Source organism: Mercenaria mercenaria, chromosome 4, assembly GCF_021730395.1.
Source record: "Mercenaria mercenaria strain notata chromosome 4, MADL_Memer_1, whole genome shotgun sequence".
In the NCBI taxonomy this organism is placed as follows: Eukaryota; Metazoa; Mollusca; class Bivalvia; order Venerida; family Veneridae; genus Mercenaria; species Mercenaria mercenaria.
Genome location: NC_069364.1, coordinates 55,069,793 through 55,095,950, shown reverse-complemented (window position 1 = coordinate 55,095,950; position 26,158 = coordinate 55,069,793). Strand labels below are relative to the sequence as shown.

General features: G+C 36.7%; 2 protein-coding genes across 7 annotated transcripts in view; one reads left to right on the top strand and one right to left on the bottom strand.

The window, feature by feature from the left end:
- LOC123551778 (synaptotagmin-1-like) overlaps positions 1–1,461 on the bottom strand; it is a 111,132-nt gene extending 109,671 nt beyond the window's left edge. For all 4 annotated transcript variants that reach the window (XM_053541324.1, XM_053541320.1, XM_053541319.1 and 1 more), the window contains exon 1: positions 1,334–1,461. The gene's annotated coding sequence lies outside the window, so the exon portion shown is untranslated. The remainder of the gene's footprint in view (positions 1–1,333) is intronic.
- Positions 1,462–1,598: 137 nt separating this feature from the next.
- The window catches only part of LOC123551777 (E3 ubiquitin-protein ligase HACE1-like), a 38,430-nt gene continuing 13,870 nt past the window's right edge, over positions 1,599–26,158 (top strand). The window contains exons 1-11 of one of the 3 annotated variants that reach the window (XM_045340972.2): positions 1,599–1,844; positions 7,517–7,571; positions 9,570–9,659; positions 13,103–13,207; positions 14,539–14,614; positions 16,927–17,004; positions 18,140–18,193; positions 22,528–22,610; positions 23,618–23,777; positions 25,025–25,126; positions 25,537–25,646. In XM_045340972.2, coding sequence (XP_045196907.2) covers positions 1,778–1,844; positions 7,517–7,571; positions 9,570–9,659; positions 13,103–13,207; positions 14,539–14,614; positions 16,927–17,004; positions 18,140–18,193; positions 22,528–22,610; positions 23,618–23,777; positions 25,025–25,126; positions 25,537–25,646 — 980 coding nt within the window. In that variant the 5' untranslated portion in view covers positions 1,599–1,777. Of the gene's footprint in view, positions 1,845–7,516; positions 7,572–9,415; positions 9,515–9,569; positions 9,660–13,102; positions 13,208–14,538; positions 14,615–16,926; positions 17,005–18,139; positions 18,194–22,527; positions 22,611–23,617; positions 23,778–25,024; positions 25,127–25,536; positions 25,647–26,158 lie in introns of all 3 variants that reach the window. The other 2 variants (XM_045340971.2, XM_045340973.2) reach the window with 2 other exon arrangements.

Genomic DNA, 26,158 nt, shown 5'->3' with positions numbered 1-26,158 from the left:
AGTCCGGCTGGCTAGTACTTTGAAAAGTTTTTCGTGAAGACTGCAACACAGAAACACTTTATAGCTAGTTTGAACGATGTTTTTAAGTTTTGTAAAAATTTTCATTTTTTATTTTTTTACCTCAAATAAACGCCCCCTCTTTGGAAAATGTAACGCCCCCGGGGGCGTTAATACGGGAAAATACGGTATATGGCATGTTCAATTTTATAGATATCCGATTGCAATCAAATATTTCCAAGGTGGTCGGCTTTATCATCTGTCCGGGTTTATCATCAGTACCAGTAATCTGTAAATAAACCACTTTCCTAGACCTGATAACAAAATAGGAAGTGTCTAGCCGTCCGGTAACCGGACGCCTAGCCTGCGTTCTAGTCGTCCGGTTACCGGACGACTAGCAAATCCTCAGGGGATTTTCTAGTCGTCCGGTAATTGATTTCTTAATGAATAAGTAATGATTTTATATAGTTTTAAATGTTATTTACTAAAATTACCAATACTTATCTGATTTTTCAGTCGATTAAACGCAAGAGATTGTGTTTGTTTACAAAGCCGTTGATATTCTATTTTTAGAAATGATAAAACATTGATTGCCGAAGGTCCATAATATTTTATGCTATTTTTGTAAAAGGTGATGTTTTTCTATCGGCCTAAACTTTAATTATTAAAACACAAATCTATATATATTTTTATAACTATTGTTTTTCTTAAAGTTTTGAACATCACACTGCCGCTTTTGAAATTAGATGTCATTTAAAACGGTTATTCATTAAAAAAATGTTTGAATACTAAAATATGAAAATTGAAAGTATTTCAAAACTGTTTTAATTTTAAAAATCCAGTGAAAAGGTTGTTAAAATTTAAAAATTCCGATCCCATAAAAGACTCCAGATGAACAGATTTTGATAAGTGACGTCACGTCGATCTCGCCATTATTGAGTTTGGCAAACTTCCATTTTATCGGCTGAATAATGCAGTGATTTATTGTAAATCTGTATAATATGTATTCACCCAAAATTTTGTTTGCAGATAAGTATCGATATCTTAAGTAAATAACATTAAAACTATATAAAATCATCTCTTATTCATTAGGAAATCAATTACCGGATGACTAGAAAATCCCCTGAGGATTTGCTAGCCGTCCGGTAACCGGACGACTAGAACGCAGGCTAGGCGTCCGGTTACTGGACGGCTAGACACTTTCAAAAAAATAATGAGGAGACCATCAGCTCACAGAACGGGCATGCTTCACAGGCCAGGGGGTTTCTGAAGTTGAGGGTTTTTTGCACTAAATGTTCTTGAATATTGTTCCCAAATAACTGTTACACCTACTTACCAGAATTTACTCTTTTGTTGGAATAAGTTTGCTCACTCTGTTTGTTGTTTTTCATCTGGATCACGATCAACGCTTTATTGAGCGCTTTCTTATAAGCGTTTCTTTGATATCGATATTTACGGAAATTTTAAGCGGATTTTTTTTTTCAATTACTTCAAGTTTTATATTTCATTTCTTAATGTTTAGATTATTAAAAAAAAGAAAAATATTGTGACATTTAATACAAAGAATTCTTTCTAAAATACATTTAAATTTTATGAAACATATCATTTTGTTTTTAGACAATTATTTCGTTGATTTTTTTGTGTCAAGGAAGTAAACAGTTTTTTTTGTCATGAATATAAATAAATTTACTGTGTGCTAGAACATGAAATAAAAAATACAATTCTTTGATATACAAGTAAATCGCTTCTTGTGAATACTTTAGCTGAAATAGGGCTACCAATGATGTCATTCATTCAGAGGCTTGCTAAAAGTCTTAGAAGTGCAAGAACAGTTGAACTTCCAGAAGGTAACAGGAATAGCCTAACTTTAGTCATATTATTTTATTGATTCCGTCTTAGTCATTTTCTGCATTAATGAAATGAAATGAGTCACTGCCTCTCCGATGGGAAACCCTGATCATTTTTTCAAATTTGGTCTTGGTCCAAATTAGACAAGCTTACTGTCGCCGAATGGCTGCTTTTTAATTTCGGATATTTGCAGTTACAGTTTGACCGTCACAATATCAAACAAACTGTATGCGTTGGATTAGTTTGACTAAGTGCAAATAATAGGACGTTTCGGGACAGTGTGATAACTTTTGACTGTCGCTGTCTCGTACATGACGTATAACGTATTTGTAATGATTACATCTCTGATAATGAATTTATGTTGACATTAAAGCATAAACTTGCCTTGCTGAAATTTTATGAATGTATATTTTTTGTTTTGTTTCGGCAATTTAGTGTCATCGGCAGTCTGCTGTGTATTGAAACCGGTGTCCGGGTAGATATCTCCTCGCACCTGTCGCATCATATTTTCGAAAATTCAAGTCTTTTTTTTTAAATCTATGAGTTATATTCAACCCATTTGAAGTTTCTACATGAATATTAATGCCTAATTTATTAGAGCAAGTCAGTCTGACCATTATATTAAGTTTGGTTCTTAAACATTTGTGTGCCACAATTGCCCCACTATTTACCAAGTTATTTCAAAAATCCCTTGACACTGGCACCATGCCAGCTGACTGGTCCAAAGCAAAAGTCACTCCTCTTTTTAAAAAGGGGGATAAAGGTAACCCTGACAACTATCGGCCAATTTCTTTGACATGTGTTCTCTGTAAACTAATATGAAATTAGGTGCTACCTAAAAGGCAGAGCTCCCTTGAAAAATCACCAGTGCCCTTAAAAATTAAAGGAGTGTTGTTGGAATTATCTGGAATTATGGATTCGTTTTGGAAGTTTATGTTCTATTAGATCTATTAAAATTATAAGTATTAATGATAATTCATGATTTCTGAATGCATGTTTTAGACTGCATTAAGATTCTTGACATGGGAAAACTCGAAACATATTCTATATATAATCAAAAGAAAGTTCGATATAGATTAAAATCGGCACCAAGATAAAGAAGAAAAAAAACGTAATTGAATAATTTCTGTTATTCTTCTTAAAAGGTACTGCATCAAAAAATTTACATAAATTATTATCATACTGGAAACCAGTCACAAATGATAACTCCTTCAAATTGAAAAGCTTGAATCTTGAAAATTTCAAACCTAACAGAATCTCATTACACCAACAGCCAAAGGAATTCTGTCTCTTTGCGTGTAAATGTTTGGCAATGAGGACTTAATGTAAAAAGTTAATGTTCCAGTTCCAAAGTTAATAGAAATTAGAATTTACGTAATCCTGGAAATGACTATTGTAATTCTTTTAAATGTCATTATTGTCAAATTTTGATTCTTTTTGGATGGAAGAATGTGTCCAACTTTTAGTAAAAAAAAAACTGCTATAAAAGACGCCTGGTATGGGAAAATTACAATCATTTACATGACTGTACAAAGCTTGTTTTAAACCCAAAAGACTAGCAATTTTTAAAAGTTAATGATCAGAATTTTACCTAGAGAAAAACAGTGTTTGCCGAAATTCTCGAAAACACCTACAGTTTATTTACAGAACTTTTAAGCGTTTTTATGGTTAATCTTTTAGCACTAGAGAATAGGGATGGCAGTAAGAACCTTTTTGATGTTTATTGATAATTCATCGCCAATAGTTCTATTTTTATTTTTATAAACTCTGGTTAGTGATTTTAAAGCTAACGGACGAAATATATGTGAACGGGGGGAAGAGCATTATTTGCTTTTCACAGTTCAATGCCTGTATATTATGATCCTAAAGCTATTTTTTTTTAAAGTTATGTCTACTGACTACTGCACAAGCACTGCATTGGAACCTGACATCAAAACTAAACACTTGTTAAATTTCACATGAATGACTTTAGCTATACAATATTTTCAAAACTTATAATAATACAAAAAAGAACTGAAATAAAAAAGGAATTAAAAAAAATCTGGTCCAGGTGAGGTTCGAACTCACGACCTCTGGATTTCAACGCGAACTCGCTAACCACTACACCACTGTGGAGTTATGACGTCATCGGGACAAACATAAGTATATATAATTAAGTTCAGTAATGGCAGCGTGACGAAAGTCGTTTCAAAATGAAATTATTGTATTTTATTACTTTTTTTTCCCTAGAGAATGTATTTAGCACTTATTTCTTATTATCAAACGCTCATTTACATTTTTATTCTATATTCAAAGCAGTAAGCGAGACGCTTTTGTCAACCGTAAACAGTAAGCGTCTACTGACGTCTTTACTGATTAATTACTATGTACATAGTACACATGAAAAAATCCGAACAACACCGATGCCAAAAAGTACCACGAATTTTCAACTCGATAGTATACACAGTTAGATCTCTCTTTTCATTTTCTTTTTCACACGTCTAACCGTAATGTGACGCTGTCGGCGCCGCTTTGCGGCGCCGGTAGCTCTGCTATTAAAGCACATTGTTGAATCCAGTATCACAAAGCACTTCCAGGTCAACAATATTCTGTATAACTTAAACACGATTTTAGGGAAAAAAGGTCATGCGAAACACAGCTCCTAGTGTCAAGAAACTTAATCCAAGGTCACCAAACAGACTTAGTACTGCTGGACTTCTCGAAAGTGTTTGATAAGGTCATCCACCTAAAGATTCTCTTTAAACTTTACCAGCATGGCATCCAGGGCAACACTTTGCAATGGGTCAAATCCTTCCTGATAGGCTGGCGCCAGTCAGTCTTAGTTGATGGGGCAACTTCAGATGAATTCCCAGGAACATCCGGAGTACGCAAAGGTTCTGTTCTAGGCCCTCTTCTCTTTTTACTATACATAAATGACCTGCCTGAAAATATAGCTTCACAGGTCTGGTTATTTGCTGACGACACTGCTGTTTACATCACCATCAAAACCCTTCTGATGAAAGTATCCTTCAACAAGACCTTGACAGGTTACAGGTCTGGGAGAGCAAATGGGACATGGAGTTTAACCCCTCAAAATGTACAGTGATAAATATCGCTCTAGGTAAAAAAAAAAAAACATATAGGTCCAAATACTCACTCCATGGCCAAATCCTTGAAACAGTAAGTGATGTAAAATATCTTGGAATCACTATCTCCTCAGACCTTAACTGAAACAAACATGTTAATCAGGTCACTTCCAAACCAAGTCAAACTCCTAACTTCCTGAAAAGGAACATCCCCACTAAAAACCCAAATGTTAAAGAGTTTGCTTACAAAACTCTAGTCAGACCCCAACTTGAATACTCCAGATCTGTTTGGTGTCCATATACTAAACAAAACATCCATAAAATTGAAATGGTTCAGCGCAGGGCCGCGCGATGGGTTTCCAACGATTACTGCACATGCAGCAGTGTCTCCCAAATCAACTGGGGTGGCATGCACTTGAAGACAGAAGATCAGATGCCAGGCTACTTACGTTTTATTAAATTGTGAATGGACTGGTTGCAGTGCCAATGCCCCCTTACGTTATACCCCCTATCCGCTTCACTAGACACATGCACTCCTTGTCTTACAAGCAGATATTCACACCTTGTAATTATTACAAATTTTCTTTCTTCCCAGCTACTATAGTTCTATGGAATTCTTTTCCAACCAAGGTTGTGCCGGTCCCTACCCTGGAACAATTCAGACAGGGAGTGACCAAATGTTCTCATGCGATCTAATGTGAAAAATGCTGTTTTTAATCTCTTTTAACTGTGTATACAGTAACACCTTGTTTTAGTAACACTGTCATCGTATTTTCAACACTTCACGAAAACATTAGTATTACTTTTACCCTTCTGTACATCTCTTCTTTTAAATCTCTCACACAGACGCGCACCTGCACTTAATACTTGGAAAGAGGGCGTGGCAGTGTAAATAGATAGATAGATATTATGACTTTTTTGGATTATTTAATGTCTTCGTTTTCCTAACAGTAAAATGCAGATACGGGTAAGGCTTAGATGGATGACAACTATAAAATATCAGATCATAAAATAAGTCATCCTGCTAAGCCAAATGAGTAAGGCTAATTTTAGTCTGTTCGCTGGAAATGCACATGTATTGTAAACTAGTTCTGGCTACCGTAACTTAACTGACACTATTTTTATTTTCTGATGGTCACGTCCATTAAGTTATGGCATAACTCTATTTTGTTAACTAACCAGTGTTGAACCACAATATCTCGCATAGCCTCTCGTGAGAAACTGATGACATCATGCAAAGTTCAGAGCATGTGATTATTTTTGAAAATCAAGATCAACATTTTCAATATTTATGAATTTAATTTAATTATATATATAACCATTTTCAATCAGATTTATAATAACATACTTTAGAAGGTTAAAGTTCATAGAAATTGGATTCGGTAGTGAGTGTGAAGCCAAAGCAAGACAAGTGAGAAAAAGAAGCAAAAGCTTTAGTTGAATGCTGAATTGAAACTGAACTGCAAACAAAGTCATCGGTGTTACACCCAATAAATATGTTATAAAACTGTTTTCTGGGCTTTTCTCATTTACAAATTTTCAGGAGTAAAATTGCTCCTAGTCAATTTCAGATTTTACCATTTCACTCATTCACAAGAGCTATATTTCATTGTTTGTTCCCCTTCAACTCATGAACAATATACGAGTGTTTTATAACATATTGCATTTTTATGCCCCCACTTTGGGGGGGGGCATATAGATTTGCTCTTGTCCGTCCGTTCGTCTGTTCGTCCGTCCGTCCGTCCTTCCGAAAATGTTGTGTCGCGCGTAGCTCTGAAAGTATTTGACGTAGAGTCACAAAACTTTACAAGAATGTTGGTCAGCATGTGTAGTTGTGCACCTGGGATTTCGCGTCCGGATCCATTCAGTCATGTAGAAGTTATGGCCCCTGACTTTGTAAAAATTGGTCATTTTAATGTTGTGTCGTGCCTAGCTCCAAAAGTATATGACCTAGAGTCACAAAACTTTACAGGCATGTTGGTCAGCATGTGCAGTTGTGCACCTGGGGTTTCGCGTCTGGATTCATCCAGACATATAGGAGTTATGGCCCCTGACTTAGTAAAAAATTGGTCATTTTAATGTTGTGTCACGCATAGCTCCAAAAGTATTTGACCTAGAATCACCAAAGTTTACAGGAATGTTGGTCAGCATGTGTAGTTGTGCACCTGGGGTTTCGCGTCCGGATTCATTCAGTCATGTAGAAGTTATGGCCCCTGACTTTGTAAAAATTGGTCATTTTAATGTTGTGTCGTGCCTAGCTCCAAAAGTATATGACCTAGAGTCACAAAACTTTACAGGCATGTTGGTCAGCATGTGTAGTTGTGCACCTGGGGTTTCACGTCCGGATTCATCCAGTCATGTAGGAGTTATGGCCCCTGACTTCGTAAAAAATTGGTCATTTTAATGTTGTGTCGTGCATAGCCCTAAAAGTATTTGACCTAGAATCACCAAAGTTTACAGGAATGTTGGTCAGCATGTGTAGTTGTGCACCTGGGGTTTCGCATCCGGATTAATTCAGTATTGTAGGAGTTCTGGCCCCTGACTAATGTCATGTAGTGGGGGCATCTGTGTCCCATGGACACATTTCTAGTTGTTCTATATTTCAGATGCCAAGTCTGCTTTTTATATGTTGATGCCAATGGTCATTGGAAACCAGCACAAGTAAAGTATTCATTGTATATATTTTAGTATTAGATAATGAAGTACTTACTAGTCCCCTCACAGTGATTGACTGGAGCAGACTTGTGGTTTGCTCCACCATCTGTCAGTAGATTGGTTGGTAAGTAAGACCTTCTGTATGTCCATCAGTACAGGGCTCCGGAAATTTTGATAACTCAATCGGTCCGAAACGAAAATCCTGACATCGGCGCTACCCCACCCACCGCATTCCCAATATTACATATTTTGTAAAACGTGATAGAGTAAAGAAATAAGCATGTCATGCATTAAAACTGAGTTACCGGTCACCGCGAGTTACCATATGACATGACACACATGACGCTGAATAACTGTCTTCATTGTATGGTAACTCGCGGTGACCGGTAACTCAGTTTTAATGCATGACATGCTTATTTCTTTACTCTGTCACGTTTTACAAAATATGTAATATTGGGAATGCGGTGGGTGGGGTAGCGCCGATGTCAGGATTTTCGTTTCGGACCGATTGAGTTATCAAAATTTCCGGAGCCCTGTCCATCACTCATAGTGGGATACTGCAGTAAGTTTAAAAGTGCAGGAACTTGGTACAAGGAAAAATGGTATATGTTAAAGACACACTTGTAATCTTTTATTTTGTTTCTGTGGTAATAAATATAATTGCTATGACAAAAAATATTTAAGATATAAAAAAGATATGAACACAAATTGGCGAAAGCGGGATCCTGTTCGATTTTGCCCAGACCATAACTTTGACATGCGTGGACCAATCTTGTTTATATTTGGCATGAATGTTTACCTCAATGAGAAGGAGTATCATGCGCAAACCCCATGTTCCTATCTCAAAGGTCAAGGACACAGTTGGAGGTCAAAGGTCAAATTGAAGTTGGTCCAGAACATTTCTTCTTCATGCATGGTGGGATTTTGATGTAACTTGGCATGAATGTTCACCATTATGAGACAGAGTGTCATGCGCAATAATCAGGTTTTTAGGTCTAATGTCAAGGTCACAATAAGAGGCCAAAGGTCAAATTGAAGTTTGTCCAGAGCATTTCTTCTTCATGCATAGTGGGATTTTGATGTAACTTGGCATGAATGCTCACCATTATGAGACAGAGTGTCACTTAGAGGCCAAAGGTGCTGATGGGCTCAACACTTTGCCAGTGGGCATGCAGAATTTATTTTTAGTATTAATGTAGTCGTGCAACCATTCATGACACTGAAACAAAAATCAGAGTTTGACAGTTACTTAGAAAAATGTATGGCATTTAGAAATTAAAGAAAATGAAGGCAGCTAATATAGTGTGTTTAAAATGTCATTTGCAAACTGCCAAATTATTTATTTAGCATAACTTAAGTAATAACAGAGATAATAGAGCAAAAGTATATCAAAATTTCAACCTGAAATTCAAAGGCAAATGGGGACATCAGAGATAGCAGTTTGAGAGTTATGGCCCTTTTTGTCATATGGTGATAATGAGGAATAACTTATTGAGTTTGAAGTAAATCCATCAAGTACTTAAAAAGTTATCCAAGTTTTAGGTGTGGACACTTACACAAGAGTGAGTAGGATAATCTAGCTGTGAACAAGGAAAGGATCATGCGATAATTTTGAGAATAAAATCAAGATATTTATGTTAAGTAGAATTGAAGTTTTCTTAAGGAGAGCATTTAATCATATGTCACAAAGTGAGAAAAATTAGTGGTAGACCAGGACTCAGACATAGTCCTGTGGGTCTCTGAGTACTATTGCACATGCTGTACCATGACCACTTACAGAAATTCTCCCCAGTTTTAGTGTGCTGTTTAATACAATGCAGTTACTTTTTTCTATAATATATGCATTTCAGGTCTGTGGAAAAGTTACTAGAATTTGGTACCAAATATATTATAAACTACAAGTGTGGTTTGCATGGCTCCCGGACATCTCTACTTCATATCGCCGCCAAGTATGTAACTCAGTTTACATTGATTTGGTTGCTTGATTATAATTTTTAATTGCAGGTCGTTGTCAGAATTACTGTCCAGTTCAAAGTATGATGTCAATTACCAGTGTGGCAGAGCTCAGCGGACACTGCTGCATATATCGGCCAAGTATGACACGTGTTGCAGTTCTTGTATCACCTTGACCTTCATATAATACTTAGATCTATCTGTACTAATATTTGGTTCATATTATTTAACCTTTAGCTTGCTGGTTGCAAGTGATCCGCCCTTGCGACCGGCATAGACCAAGATCAACCTGCGACATCTGTGCAGGCTGATCATGGTCTGCGCTGTTCAGTTAATAAATTTTCAGTGAAAACCCCTTCAAATAATAAATGGTACTGTCCAATTTGAATGATGGACCAGTCCATTTTAGAAATTTAGCAGGCTAAAGGTTAAACCAAAATATTTAATCTTTTTCACTGTTTGCACTTAGTTGACAGCATGTATACTGACACGAATAAAAACTGTTGCTTTATAGTAATATGATAAAATATCATGTTGAATTTAGTTTTAAAAGTGCACTTTTTGGTCATAAAATGAATCTAGCAAAGAGTTAACTTCCATTTTCAGATCCATTCATGATAGAAAAACAAACATTCTTCCAAAAAATGAAGAGATTCTTGCCAAAAAAAAGTTGTTAATCAATATATGAAGCAATCAGTAGGATGAATGTATTCAGCTACTAACCATTTCCTTCTGTTACCTAACTGGGCTCGAGTACCAGCCAATCCCTCGGGATTCTGAAGATGTTATAACAAGAAAAAAACATGCGCTAAAACTATTCTAGCATAAATCACATAAAAAGCAAGTGAATAAATATATTGTCCCACAACATCATTAAATTTCCATGAAATGCGCGGTAAAGTCTACATTGTTTTTTCACGTTGACGTCATTTCCTTTTGAATCATCTGTTTTGGGGCCGTAAATTATACGTTTACGCTTTGCCAAAGAACACGCATATATAAAAAGGTGTTATAACAGCATCTCTCTGTTAACACACGTTTCCTCTCCTGTTAAAACACCCCCTAAAAGTGACAGTAACAGCAGTTTTATATTAGAATAGAAATTAAACCTTGACTAAAAAGTAAAGTCATTATGACAGGAAGAAGGGAAATGGACATTTGACAACTGTACTAAAAAGAGTTACTATCAAATATCAGGAAACATTTTATTAGGGTCAGTTATAATGGGCCTTTCAGAGCACAATAATTTAAATATTAAAACCTCTATTTGTGTTCATTAATAATTAACAGATTTTCTAGTTAAATACTGATGCAAACTATCCAAGTTCTCTCTCTACATTTCTAGCTATATTATCATTGATAAAGCATCAATTGTACATTATTTGATAAGTAGATTTCAGTATTTTTAAAATTTCATACGCCCTGTATGTACTGGTATATGGCAAAATAGCTCAGTCAGGAAAAATGCAGATACCGGTAGTAAGTTATCAAATCCTTTTGTATGAAGTTCGAATCCACATGAACATTATTTTTAAGATCATTTTTTTCCTGATCAATTTTCCTTCCTGTTCCCATATTATTCTTCTGACTTTGATGCTTTGTATTCACATAATATTATATATGTCTTTACATACTATACTATACATGTAACATATTTCCATTATTCATTGTTTATGTACATGTACAGTAAAGACTGTCTATAGTGACCAACCTTCGGAGAATTTCAAAAAGGTCTTGTAGACAGGGAGTCTCTATATACAATCTGACTAGGAGAGGTCTTTTTTTAGGCAAATAATACATGTTCTAGTTAGCATTTCATTATGGAACTTTAAACACTCTGATAAAGCATGAAATATTTTAAATGACCTTTTAAAGCATAGTTTAATATAAATCTTGATTTAAAAGTTCATTTACAGTTCTGGAGAAGTTTTCTTCCTTTGAGAGAGAGGGTCAAAAGTCGTAATAGAGGTTCAAAGTCATGGTTTTGGGCAAAGAAATCACGGTCGTTGTGCACATCAGACGGGGTTGCTAGAAACAAGCCAGTTTTAATGTGAAATGCAACGGAGGAAATAAAATTGTCTTTGTAGACAGAAAGTCGCTGAAAGCAAGGGGTCGCTAAGGCAGTCTTTACTGTATAAGCATTTAACTAATATCGTGTTTGAAATACTAAGATATTAAACTTTTCTTATCTTCATATCAGCTTCGAAAATGTATCTGTCATTGTGTCATAGAGAAAACGATAAACTTTCAAAAGAATAAAAAAAAAAATGTGCAAAAATAAAAAGAAAATTAACTGCAGTCGTTGGATGTCTAACCAGTACCGGCCGTGTACGGCAAAAGATCTGTTGCACATAACCAGTATGCTTTACATCTGAGCTATTTTATAACTGGTATGATAACTAGAAATATTTTGATTTTGACAAGTTACAAAAATGTTGAATACAGTAGCTTCGTTTAAATCTATTTATAGTCATGTTTGTAAACATCACATTATCGCATAGTACTAATTTGACTTTCTTTCAGAAGTATTGTTCAATAATATTATATCTAAATGCTTTCTAGTGATGGTATCTAACCTTTAGCCTGCTGGCCCTTCTTCTTCTTCTTGGCATTCACCGGTAGGTGAAGCCTGCTGGCTGATAATAGTCTGCATTGTTTGCTATTCAGTCTGTAAATTTTCAGTGAGCACCCCTTCAAATAATTACTGGTACTGCCCAAATTGTATGATAGACCTGTCCAGTTTAAAAGTTTAGGGGGGTAAAGGTTAAAATAATTTAAAAGCGATAAAAGTAGTACCTGTATAGGAAAAATGTAATATTCACAATAAATTTAAAGATTTTTTCTCACTGGAAGAATGTGATGAACCATATTGTCATAGTTTTTATTGCGTCTTTCTTCAAGAATTAGTAACATTTTGTAAGCAACAATATTGTGTTAAGGCTTTTTCAGATAATCAGTGTACATCAAATCAAATCGAAAAAGATTTATAATTGACCAATAGGCAATTTTACATATAAGCCGAAACTGAAGCAGAAAGTAAAATAAAACAGAAAAGAAAACATGCACAAATTGAAATCCTTAAGTTAGGTTACAGAATTTTATCTGAAAAGGTGAAAAGGTAAGTTTAAACATTTTTCCACAAGTTGGTTGAGTTACACATTTTTCTCATGAGATTTGTATATAAAAGTTACACGAGCCGTGCCATGAGAAAACCAACATAGTGGGTGTGCGACCAGCATGGATCCAGACCAGCCTGCGCATCCGCGCAGTCTGGTCAGGCTCCATGCTGTTCGCTAACAGTTTCTCCAATCCCAATAGGCTTTAAAAGCGAACCTCATGGAGCCTGACCAGACTGCGCGGATGCGCAGGCTGGTCTGGATCCATGCTGGTCACAAAGCCACTATGTTGGTTTTCCCATGGCACGGCTCACATGTGTTGAGCCTGTTGCTCACTAGTTGGTTGATCATAATTTTGAAAATGATGTCATACATTTGAAAGGAACTTTGTGTGTAATATTGTCACGAGACTTTAATATTCGGTGAATTCAGTTTGTATTGAGTGAACATCATGATTTCTATTTACAGCTGCGGGTCATATGAATGTTTGAACCTGTTAATCAAGAAAGGAGCTGATGTAAATGCCCGGGACATGTCTGGCTGTACACCGTTACATCTTGCGGCCAGAAATGGGTTTGTATTTTTTACATCTGATCAGTAGGGAATGCATGACCCTTCACAAATCCACATCTCTGAGGAATTGTTTATTAAACTGCATTGCATTGAATAACTGTAAGAAAAGGTGAAGTAGTGTGTACTTTGTATAAAATCCTTACAATGAATATCCAGATTTATGTGGAATAGCATAATGCAATCTTCCTTTCTTTCCATTTAGATTGCTTTGATGTTTGATGCTGTGAATAAATATCTCAAAACTTGTTAAATTTTCAGCAGAATGATAAATGATCAATCATTTGATAAATATGCTTTTGATTAAATATAGTTAATACGGTATTTTGTCAAATAAATGAACGTAGAAACAGAAACTTGTGTTAGAGACAACCAACATTTCGAATTCTAAGAACTAAGAATAGAGGTAATGGTAGTGACAATAAAGATGTCATACACATCAAGTCTGTTTTGAAATTAAGTTCCATAGAAACCAGTAAACATGGATGTGGAGTTGGTGATAAGCGGACACGGAATTTAGAAATACTGTAACTAGATAATATTGGCAATGCTGGTATTTTATTTAATGGCCAGAGTGTACAACTGTCAAATTCAGAACAGACTTGACTAAATCCAAGGGTGTAGGAGCGACGAAATGCCGAACTCGTAAATTTTTTAAAAGCTAGAAAATATAATTGAGAATAAAAACAGCGGTCTTCCCTTGCCAATTGTCAATTTATCATGAATTGCAAAGGTTGCTGATATGTACACAGAATCTTGTCATATCGCTGACGCCTTGCTAGATCACCTTGGTGACAGGGTATTGTACTGTATTTTCACGCCCCGCAGACTCGAAAAATAGGCGATACATTAGTCGTATTTAATTGCTTACTGTCGAATAGATTATAGACACTTGCATTAATGTTGTGTCTCCAATTCTGCCAGAAAGGGTAGCTTCATATATAATGCCATTTAATGACTAAATTGCCATAAGGATTGGATTACACCTTTAAATCAGGGTCTTGTGGTCGTTCCCCTACTTAGACATTACTGTTTCTACCCTGGCAAGACATTGTCCATATCTAACATCATACTGCCATCACAGTGTTTAAACACAGTAAACTGTAAATAGGGGTAAAAACTCGAAAAAATATGTTCAGCCAGAAGTTGCCAGATTGCACCATTTAACCTTATGCAATTTTTTCCCGGGGCCACCCCGGACCCTGTTCATGCCAAGGGAATACCCCTTCCCAAACCCACTTTCCTGCTGCCCTAATGCTCAAGTCATCCCTACGCCTCTGACTAAATCACCACTTAGAACGTAAGCAGCTAACTCTGCAAGATTTTATTTTCAGGCAGAAGAAATGCCTTGTTAGTCTTCTAGAACATAAAGCCAATGTGAAGATCAGAAGTAATGAGGGACTTACAGTGGTATGTGTATTTTATTAGTCCCAAAAGGTGTTTCATCAGAGTGGTCTACAGTGTGACCCTGTCTGTCTGTCAGTTACACAAAGTAGGTTCCTGTAGTAATTTCAATAATCATTTTATTGCTATGGCAAATTTGCAGTTGCTATGGCAACAGGTAATCTTGATTTATAGATGGTATGTTATTTGGAGAATATGCAGGTTCTTCAATAAAGTTTTAATATAAAAAGTGTTGCTAACGGTGGAAGGTATGGAATGTCCCTTCTGGTAGGGAGCTTTTATTTGTGGGCAGTAGTCCAGGTATTAGTAGTAAGGCCCGGTCACACTGACCGAACTTTGTTGGAGCGTTCCTGGAGCGGTGAAAAAATTTCATCACCGCTCGTTACCGTTCACCACCGTTTAACAGAAGTTGGCCCCCGTTAAGGCAATGCCGTATACGCTCGGCCACCGCTGATGGTCCCTCCTACCCCTCCGAAAGTTTTGAGCTGCACAAAATATTGCGAGCGGTGAGGAGCGGGCAATTTTCCGCTCCGGCAAAGTTCACCACCGCTCTAACAACGCCAAGTCAAGTTTGGCACCGCTAGACGCAAGTTCGTGGACGCTTGGGTCCGCTAGGCCAACGCAGAAATCTTGAACGCTGGACCACCGCTGCTTCGCCAGCTTTGCCCGGACGGTGATTAAACGTTGCACAAACTTTGGTGGAGCGGTTGTAAGCATTTTACGAGCAGACACGGGATTGCTGGAACGGTGTCGTAGTCAAAAGCGGTATGCCGCTAAACCAACTTTAAAACCCCGCCGAGCCAACGCACGCATGCGCGGAACGCCGCTCTATCAACGCTCGCGTCACCGCTAAACCAACGCTCGCTGCCGCTCGCTACCGTTAAACCAACGCTAAAGCAACGCCGGCTTCAGCGGTGCACCTCTAAGGCAACGCCCGTGTTTTCGATTTTTTTCCCATTTTGTGCGCGGTGACGAGCGTTGTCTAAATTCCGCCCCCTCTCCCTACCGTTGAAGGAACGCTCCAACAAAGTTCGGGCGGTGTGACCGGGCCTGTAGTTTCATACTAGTTAGATAATATTAAACGTATTACCTTCAATAGAGATTTCAGAATGGCATACATTTAAAAAATGGTATAGAGCAGATATGTGTCTCATTTAGACACAAAAAGAGATAATTATGTTCTGCAGAATAATTTCACTACAGCATAGCATTTCCGATCAATAACTTGATAACCGCTTGATCCATAATGTTGAATCTCCATAGGATGATTGGACATGCAGAGCAGATGACCTCTATGGATTTTGGGGTCACTCTATTAAAGGTCAAGGTCACAGGGGCACAAACATGGAAAACCATTTCTGGTCAGTAACTTGAGAACCTAGAATGTTAAAACTTCATAGGATGATTGACAGATTGGACATGCAGAGTAGTTGACCCGTATTGATTTTGGGGTCACTCTATTAAAGGTCAAGGTCGCAGCGGACAGAACATTGAAAGTCATTTCCGGTCAATAACTTGAGAACTATTTGACCTAGAACCTTCAAACTTCTTAGGGTGATAGGGCTTACAGAGTAGATGACCCCTATTGTTTTTGGGGTCACTTCATGAAAAGTCAAGGTCACAGGGGGCTGAACATCGAAAATTTCCAATCAATAACTTGAGGACCACTTGACCAAAAATGTTGAAACTTAAAAGGATGTTGGCAGAGTAGGTGAATCCTGCTGATTTTGGGGTCACTCGATCAAAGGTCATGGTCACAGGGACTGAACATAGAAAATGGTTTCCAATTCATAACTTGAGAACCATTCGGCCCAGAATGTTGAAAACTTAGGTGGATGAATGGACATGCCAAGTAGATGATCCCTATTCTAGCCAACCATCAGTGTCTCTTTGACTTCTGCTCCTGTCCCCTGTTGACTTCTTGCTTATACGACTTTGCATTGGGGGAGACATGCGCTTTTCTACAAAAGCATCTTCTCGTTTATTCTGATTCTAGTTTGTATTACATGTAAAATAGATTAAATATGGCAGGACTACTTCTTGATTGTTATAAGTACATTGACATGTCTTCTCAGTTAATATTTTTCAGAAACAAAGACGCGGTATGAAATATTTGTAAAACTTTTGTCAACAAATTTCTTAAAAAGCTCCTTAATGTGGAATATTGAGAAAATGTTATTTGATACTTCCAGTTTTCTGTCTGAATCTAACCAGGTTTGTAATAACCCCATCCTTATTTTTAGCATGTAGTCAATCTTTGATGTTGATATCTAAAAGAAAATGGTTTGAATAATACTGTATGTTGCATGTTTTTGTAGCTTCACTGGTTGGCTGTGAATGGTAGAGCTGAAATGCTGAAGGACTTGTTCCAGTATATCAGTGATGTGGACATCGGGGTAAGTCATGTGCTCAATTTAGACACAAGTTCTGACAGAATGTCTGGCTTTACTGGTATTCTATTATACAGAATGAATTAAATGGACTCCATGGTCCTGACAGACCAGAAAATATGACAATACTGAATGCAAGTACAGGGAGATCTTACAGCTGCCATGGGGCACTTAAACACTGCTGTTGTGATAGTAAAATCTATAAAAAAAATAGCACTGATTAGCATAATGATTAGTATGCTAGTATGGTGAACATTTCTCATGATCGCTATTCAAGGACCTCTATGGCCCGATGTACGTTCAAACTTCAGAGTGGATATAGGATTCTTTCAGAGGCCTCCATTGATGAATAGTTAAGGTTGGGTCTCCATTGATGAGTAGTTAAGATTGCTTACTTCAAATCACTTGCCCCTTATCACTTTACACAAGAAACTTTGCTTGGAGTGATGTAAGGAAGCAGAAGATCAGTGGTTCTAAGCAGGGGCAAATAATGCTGAGAGGGGCATCTGGGTCTTCCTACATCATTAAAAGCTTGAAAGTTGCTTGTGTCTGGGACAATGGTGACATTAAACCCAGCAACATCAACAAAATAATGTTACATTTGAGGAAGCCATACAGTTGGATTATTGCAGGTTGGTGGCTCTAACTCGGCATTCACCCATGCCTTATATAATGCCTTGAGGGAACCAGGTCTCACCCTCCACCTAAAAAATTGAAAATCACCTTATTGCAAACTTTGTGATTTTACAACATTATTATTTTATCCGGTCTCCATGTGCACTAAATGTTAGAAAGTGCCACATGACCTACATTGTGTCACTGTGACTTAAAAACTCAACAATCTTTACTTAGCTTTAACCCTTATCATGCTGGACATGACTAAGTCTGCCTTTGCCACCAGTGTAGATCATAATCAGCCTGCACATATATGCAGTTTGATCATGATCTGCACTGGTAGCTATTAAGTTAGATTTTTTAGTTAATCACCCCTTTTAACAGTTAATGGTACTGTCCAAATTGAAAGATAGACAAGTTCATTACAGAAATTTAGCAGGGTAAGGGTTAACACAGTGATCTATCCATTTATACAATTTTCAGATGTATATGTTGTTTAACTGAATAATTTCTCTAATTGTTTCAGGATGCTCAAGGTCAGACAGCTTTACATGTTGCTTGTCAAAATGGTCACAAGTCTGTAAGTATTTATTAGTCCCCTACTGGTTGAAAACCAGTTTCGGGGACTATAGGAATGCGCTTTTCGTCATTCCGTCCGTCCGTCCGTTCGTCCGCAATTTCGTGTCCGGTCCCTAACTCTGTCATCCATGAAGGGATTTTAATATTACTTGGCACAAATGTTCCCCATGATGAGACGATGTGTCATGCACAAAACCCGGACCCCTAGCTCAAAGGTCAAGGTCACAATTGGAGGTCAAAGGTTAACAGGGCTTTTTTCCTGTCCGGTCCATAACTCTCCCATCCATGAAGGGATTTTAATATTACTTGGCACAAATGTTCCCCATGATGAGACGACGTGTCGTGCACAAAACCCGGACCCCTAGCTCAAAGGTCAAGGTCACAGTTGGAGGTCAAAGGTCAACAGGGCTTTTTTCCTATCCGGTCCATAACTCTCCCATCCATGAAGGGATTTTAATAGTACTTGGCATAAATGTTCCCCATGATGAGACGACATGTCATGCGCAAAACCCGGACCCCTAGCTCAAAGGTCAAGGTCACAATTTGAGGTCAAAGGTCAACAGGGCTTTTTTCCTGTCCGGTCCATAACTCTGCCGTCCATGAAGGGATTTTAATATTACTTGGCACAAATGTACCTCATAATAAGACGATGTGTCATGCACAACTTTCAGACCCCTGGCTCAAAGGTCAAGGTCACACTTAGCAGTCAAATGTTAACATAGCATGAACAGAGTCTGTTTCGTGTCTGGTCCATAACTCTGACATTCATTAAGTCATGCAAAACAGGATTTAGATATCAGTTGGCACAAATATTCCCCTGGATGAGACAACATGTTATGCGCAAAACCCAAGCCCAGGGTCTAATGTCAAGGTCACACTTAGAGACCAAAGGTCAGACACAAGAATGACTTTGTCTGGAGCATTTCTTCTTCATGCATGGAGGGATTTTGATGTAACTTGGCACAAATGTTCACCAACATAAGACGGATTGTCATGCGCAAAAACCAGGTCCCTAGGTCTAAGGTCAAGGTCATATTTAGAGGTCAAAGGTCAAATTCAAGAATGACTTTGTTCGGAGCATTTCTTTTTCATGCATTGAGGGATTTTGATGTAACTTGGACCAAATGTTCACCATCATGAGGCACCCTTGTTTTTACAATTACGTCCCTTTGTTTTACTATAAATAGATTTTATTGTAACTTGTTTATTATTGGCCGTAGAGAAAAAGAGAAAAATCGAGATCACTTTTCTGTGGTACAACATGTATGTTACATCCATTTTTTAGGTGTATTTTGACCTATCCTTACCTGGTAAAGAGTTTCTTGTGGATTTATATTATATAGATTTTTTTTTTTTTATGCCCCCAAAGGGAGGCATATAGTTTTTGAACCGTCTGTCGGTCTGTCAGTCTGTCTGCAATTTTCGTGTCCGGTCCATATCTTTGTCATCGATGGATGGATTTTCAAATAACTTGGCATGAATGTGTACCACAGTAAGACGACGTGTCGCGCGCAAGACCCAGGTCCGTAGCTCAAAGGTCAAGGTCACACTTAGACATTAAAGGATAATGCATTGATGGGCGTGTCCGGTCCATATCTTTGTCATCGATGGATGGATTTTCAAATAACTTGGCGTGAATGTGTACCACAGTAAGACAACGTGTCGCGCACAAGACCCAGGTCCGTAGCTCAAAGGTCAAGGTCACACTTAGACGTAAAAGGATAGTGCATTGATGGGCGTGTCCGGTCCATATCTTTGTCATCGATGGATGGATTTTCAAATAACTTGGCATGAATGTGTACCACAGTAAGACGACGTGTCGCGCGCAAGACCCAGGTCCGTAGCTCAAAGGTCAAGGTCACACTTAGACATTAAAGGTCATTTTTCATGATAGTGCATTGATGGGCGTGTCCGGTCCATATCATTGTCATTCATGCATGGATTTTAAAATAACTACGCATGAATGTGTGAAACAGTAAGACGACGTGTCGCGCGCAAGACCCAGCTCCGTAGGTCAAAGGTCCTAAACTCTAACATCGGCCATAACTATTCATTCAAAGTGCCATCGGGGGCATGTGTCATCCTATGGAGACAGCTCTTGTTTTTTTTTTGTTTTTTTTAAGATAAATTTCCCTTTGTTGGTACTATAAATAACTTATATGATAACTTTTTTATAGTCGGCAAAAACATTTCAATTTGAAAACAACTGTGGGTTTTTATATATGCACATTTTAATCCAGGTGTGTTGTTATAACATATTGTATATAATAGTACAATATTGTTTATACATCATTGACAGATATCAGTTCATGATGTTATACTGCAGTAGAGAAAGTTAGGTGCCTTCCAGTAGGGGACTTTGTATTGCATGGCAATACTTCATTCACTTGTTTATTACATACTCATTTCTATTCCCCATTAAGTTACAGTGGTACCGGAAAAATAATTTTCCTTACACTGACACCTGAATTTCATATCAGGTTTGTGACGTAATTTAATGTGTGTTGTTGCATTAATTCTTTTATTTAGTTCAGTATTTAATCTTATTCGGGCTATCGAACATATTCATTACATCTCATTTATACGTTTGCATACGTATGTAATAAAAAGGTTAAAAGGCTCGTTCTTCAGCAAAAGAATATTGCGTTCCAAAAGTCGCACAATATGTCCGCTGCAAAACTTACCGTATATTCGCGGCCGTAAGTCGACCTCAGCCATAAGTCGAGGGGTATATACAATACAAGAATGAATTCATCATAAAGGTATCTAACATATTTACGAAACTGTTACAACAATTGATGTGCATAATTACTGAAGACACGCCTTCGACCTATGAAAAAATGCTTGACATTGAGTAATAAATTTTGATTGGTTATGGGAGTGCCAAACGACTGAGTAAATATTTCTGATTGGTGGTGGTTCACGGGGTGCAGTGTTTTTGTGCATATCATTAATCGCAGGCTTTGTCAGTGTGAATGTCGCTTTGACAAAAGATAAAAGAGCCGCCAATTCTTTTGATATTGAGGTGATTCGGCACCTGCTAGCTGTCATGTTATTCACACGGATTAACTTGAGAGGACAGTACCTATTTAGTGACTCGGTTCGTTTTTGTTCTACTGTTACAAACAAAGTATTTTTAATTATGTTTGCCGATACTTGCTAAAAATTTTTTTTTTGCGGAACGTGGATAAAAAGGGATATACTATATTTTTATAATTAAAAAGATTGATTTACAAATGAGTGCCATTCCTACTTTATTTTTAATTATAATGTTTGCCGATACTTGCAAAAAATTTCTTTTTGCCGAACACGGATTAAAATAACGAATACCCGGTAAAAGCTTTACGAAAGATTGACTTTATTGTTTTACAAATGAGTGTCATTCCTACTTCATTTTTAATTACGCTTGCCGAAACTTGCAAAAAAAAAATTTTACAAATGCCTGGTAAAAGCTTTTCGATACTGTATTTGAAAATAATTAAAAAGATTTAATTTATTGTTTTACAAACGAATGTCATTGCAACTTTTTCACTATACTTTATATAACTTGCATAAGAAAACATTGTCACTATTTTACGAACAGTCTTGCCGATACCGGTAATGGGTGGATACGGCGTCCGATATTTATACAAGACAAACATGGCGCTCGGTTGGGAAATGACAAAAACATTATTTTCATTTGATATTGCAGCCATAAGTCGACCCAAGAATGTAAACTGTATATTTGATCCTTGAAAACTTGACTTATGGCCGTGAATATACGGTATGCATCTTTCCCGATACAAAGCTGATAACCTATAAATATTACCTTGCAATTGATAAGTTATTATCTGAGCCATTTTGATCAGGATTTTCAGAGTTGAAGCATGGGTTATAAAAACAGCAAATTTCATGTAGGTGACAAATTTTGTAAAACTTGGGTAGTCCACTTAAAAACTTCAGTCTTTAAAGGAAACTTGACCTATACCAGGGTTGGATTGGTGTATTAGGAAAATGACTTCATGTTACTATAAATAGGAAAAGAGTTCTTGATACAATACTGGTATCTCATGGTAAGTATATAAAGCAAATTTATTTCTTTAAAATGGTTTATGGTGTTAAAAACATGTTTTTTTGTTGAATTTTTCGGTCTCTTGTCGATATATGATCTATTCTAAGCAATTGATGTTTGAGTTGGTGAGTTTATTGTGTTATGAATATAACCACATTTGAAAACAGTTTTGTTTAAAAGTTCACCCTTCTAAAGTTTGATGTTAAAAATACAGTATCTGAGCTTTAGATATGTACAAGTCATTTTCACATTAGCAGTTTTCATGATATTTAATTTTATTTCAGACTGTACTCTGTCTTCTGGAGCATGGAGCAGACGTCAACAGACCAAACAATTTTGGATGGACACCATTACATTTTGCTTGCAGGTACAACTTTGCCAATCATAAATTCTTATAGTTGGTCCAGAAAAAATAAGAACACAATACTACTCAGTTATCAAACCTGCTGAAATAATCAAGTTCGGTAACTCTTGGTTGGATTTAATACAAATGACAACCATTATTCTACTTAGAACATTTTTTTAAAGTATTGTGTGCAACATCAAGCTCTGTCTTAGTAACGGCTACAAATATTGGATTGAAACCATGTAAAATAACTTTCTCATCAAATATTCATTCATATCTAAGTTAAAGAACTCTTGTTTGAAATTAATTCAAATTATTACTCTTGTTTTACTTAAAAAAGTTGGTTGAAATTTTCCTTGCAAGTTGTTACTTTTGCCATAAAAAAAGTTTTGAAATATTTTTTTAAATTAATTTTGATGAAATAACTTCTTTACATAAGTCTTGCCATGTTTTGGCCCTTGTTTGACTTAGAAGGTGTTGAATAGTTGAGGGCCTTGCTTTATGGACAACAATTGTAACAAAGTTAAGCCTTGTTTTCTACTTAGCAATGTTTGTTGTTGTTTTTTTTAATGCCCCCAAAGGGAGGCATATTAGTTTTCAACTGTCTGTCTGTTCGTTAGTTCGTTCGTTCGTCACAGTGTTAACTTTTTGCATGAAGGCACTTTACTCACGAACCACTGCACCCAGGACCTTCAAACTTCACATGCTGATAGTACTTATTGAGTACACGACCCCTACTGACTTTGGGGTCACCAGGTCAAAGGTCAGGGTGCTGTGGGGGCATTTGTCACCTTTAATGACAGCTCTTGTTTCATGTAAGTTAGTATCTCAATAACCACTAAAAATGGGAATGGATTTAAACTTCACACAGTTTATCTGACATGCACTGCGCAGGTTCTGTTATTAATTTTATTTTTATGTTTTTCATAAGTTATGCCTCTTTTCCAACTTTTGTATTCATTTAACTTCTCTGGTGACAAGCCTCTTGAATAGTCAAGCATTGACAGTATTATTATTTTACTTTCTAGTAATGGTCAGCATGACACAGCCAACTTCCTGTTGATGAAAGGGGCGAAGATTTCAACAGTCAGTACCCCTGTCTGTGGTGAGGAGGAAGATATTGCAGGAGGTAGACAGGGAGGTAGTGATCGCACCCACACCAAAACTCCACTCGAACTCTGTGTAGAGGTTGTTTGTTTATTTGTTTTATTTTTCCTATGTTTAATAATTTTTTTTAATTCACTCCAGCACGATTGCTTTACTGTGGAACTGATGTAATGAACAATTTATATAAATTAGGTAGGAATATTATAAAAATATCATATGGCAGTGTGTGTGACATTGATATTGTTAACCCGAGGGCAGAATGTCACCAGAGGTGAAAGAGAAAGTTATTTTACTATACCAACAAAATTAAGTACATAAAAAGCTAAAAAATGTTTTTAATTCATTTAGTTCAACCATCCAACGAGGTAGAGTAGTAAAAGTCACGACTATATGTGTACAAGGGAGGCAATCATTTCATGATTTGGCTAAAAAATTGAAGCAGTTATTTGCCCTTATATGACATTCAAAATAGCGTGGTCACAAACCTGACAGTCACTTTCCCTTGGTCATGTGTCAAAAAGATCTCTTTCTTGGCTAATGGGATATTATCATTGTAGACAAAAGTGAGCTATAATATTGATTATTATTTATTGGGGGTTGACTATCTTTTGTGAATGCATTGATCCACAATATTAAATCCAAATGAATAATTCTTATTATCTTTATAAGTAGAAATCCACAAATGTGCATCCTTACAAAATCACAGCTTTGGAGAAAACTTCAAAATTGTATGCCTGTCAAATTTGATGACTTTACAGTAGCCGAATATTAATGTAAAAACACCAAGAAAATTAATAAGCATGCTTAAAAATTGACATTTTACCAGATTTTCAACAAAGCTATGATTTGTGAGATGTCTTTTGAAAGAAAATGAAAATAAAATCTACTACATCCTGATCAGCCTCAAAAAGCTGTAGAAACTTGCTCTTCCATTTTCTCAGTTGAACATGGTTGTATTCATAATTTTATAATATTTTATGAAAGTGTTGTCATCAGTATTCTACATTCTAATACAATCTGTTACATTTCTTGTTTCAGCATATTGGAAAAAAACTATATTTTGTTGTACATGACAATAGCCTTGTTTTACCCCCTTTGGGTGTAACTTAACTTAATTTCATTTTTATACAAACAGTTTCAGTGCTACACAGTACTAAAACTACACATACGTCTCTCAAAATTATGATAAAATCACTTGCGGTTTAATCATTATGCATAGAAACTATATTCTAGTCACAATAAAATAGTTCATATTTTATTCACTGGTAAAATAAAGGAGTGAAATGTAAACTTCTGTGAAGAGAAACAGTTATACTCAAATTTTGCAGGGCGGTTACAGTGAGACGTGTGATATTCTGATCCGACATTGGCCAAAGTTGTTCCCTCATCTCATCAGCATGGTGGCTAATAAAAACATCAATGAAGCAATGGTAATATTGGAGACTTCAGAAGTTTTCAACACCTTTTCAAAAGTTTTTACTTATATTTGTAATTAATTGTAATGGGCGTCTTATGTTACTGACTCTTTCCACTTTGTTGAATCATACGTTATTCAGTTTATATCTCATTATCAGTCAAAGGAAGGTTGGTTTTTTAGAACCTCTGTAGTTGTTTTGTTCGATATTGCTGTCTAGAAATTTTATTTTGAAAAGTGTAAGTTTTGTTACTTGTTGTGGTGTGAAGATGGAATTTTTTTTAGAAATTTTATGTCTGAAAATGATAAAAAAGCAAATCAATTCCATTACACATTTTGCATGAAAATAAAAGCAAATTTCTCATATATGAATTAAGATTAAGAGTTAGTATGCAAACTCCAGCATTATTGATGTTCTTCTTTTAGGTTTTGAAGGTGCTAAAGTATTTATGTGTTCACAATGACCTTGACCTGACAGTAAAAGTGTTCTCCGCACTAGCTCATGACGCAACCAACATTGGACATAGTGTCTTAAGGTAATTACTTTCAGAAGCAATAGGATTATTTGATATAATTTTTCAAAGTATTTTTATGCCCCCGGCATCTACTGATGCGGGAGGCATATATTGATTGTCCTGTCCGTCCATCCGTTCATTCGTTCGTCCGTCCGTCCATCTGTACGAGGTTAACCAAATGGGACTGTTTCGTCTAGCATCAATACCCCTTACTAGAATGACTTGATACTAATGCAGATGTAACCTGTGACCATTCCTCATCTTCAGACATCACCTGACCTCAGTTTGACCTTAACCTTGACCTCATTTTGGACTTAGGTTGCTTTATATGGGCCATCTCTTGGTTAACCAAATGGGACCGTTTCATCTAGCATCAATACCGCTTACAAGAATGAATTGATACTAATACAGATGTAACCTGTGACCATTCCTCATCTTGAAACATCACCTGACCTCAGTTTGACCTTGACTTTGACCTCGTTTTGAACTTAGGTTGCTTTATATCGACAAGGATGCCACCGGGGGCATCAAGC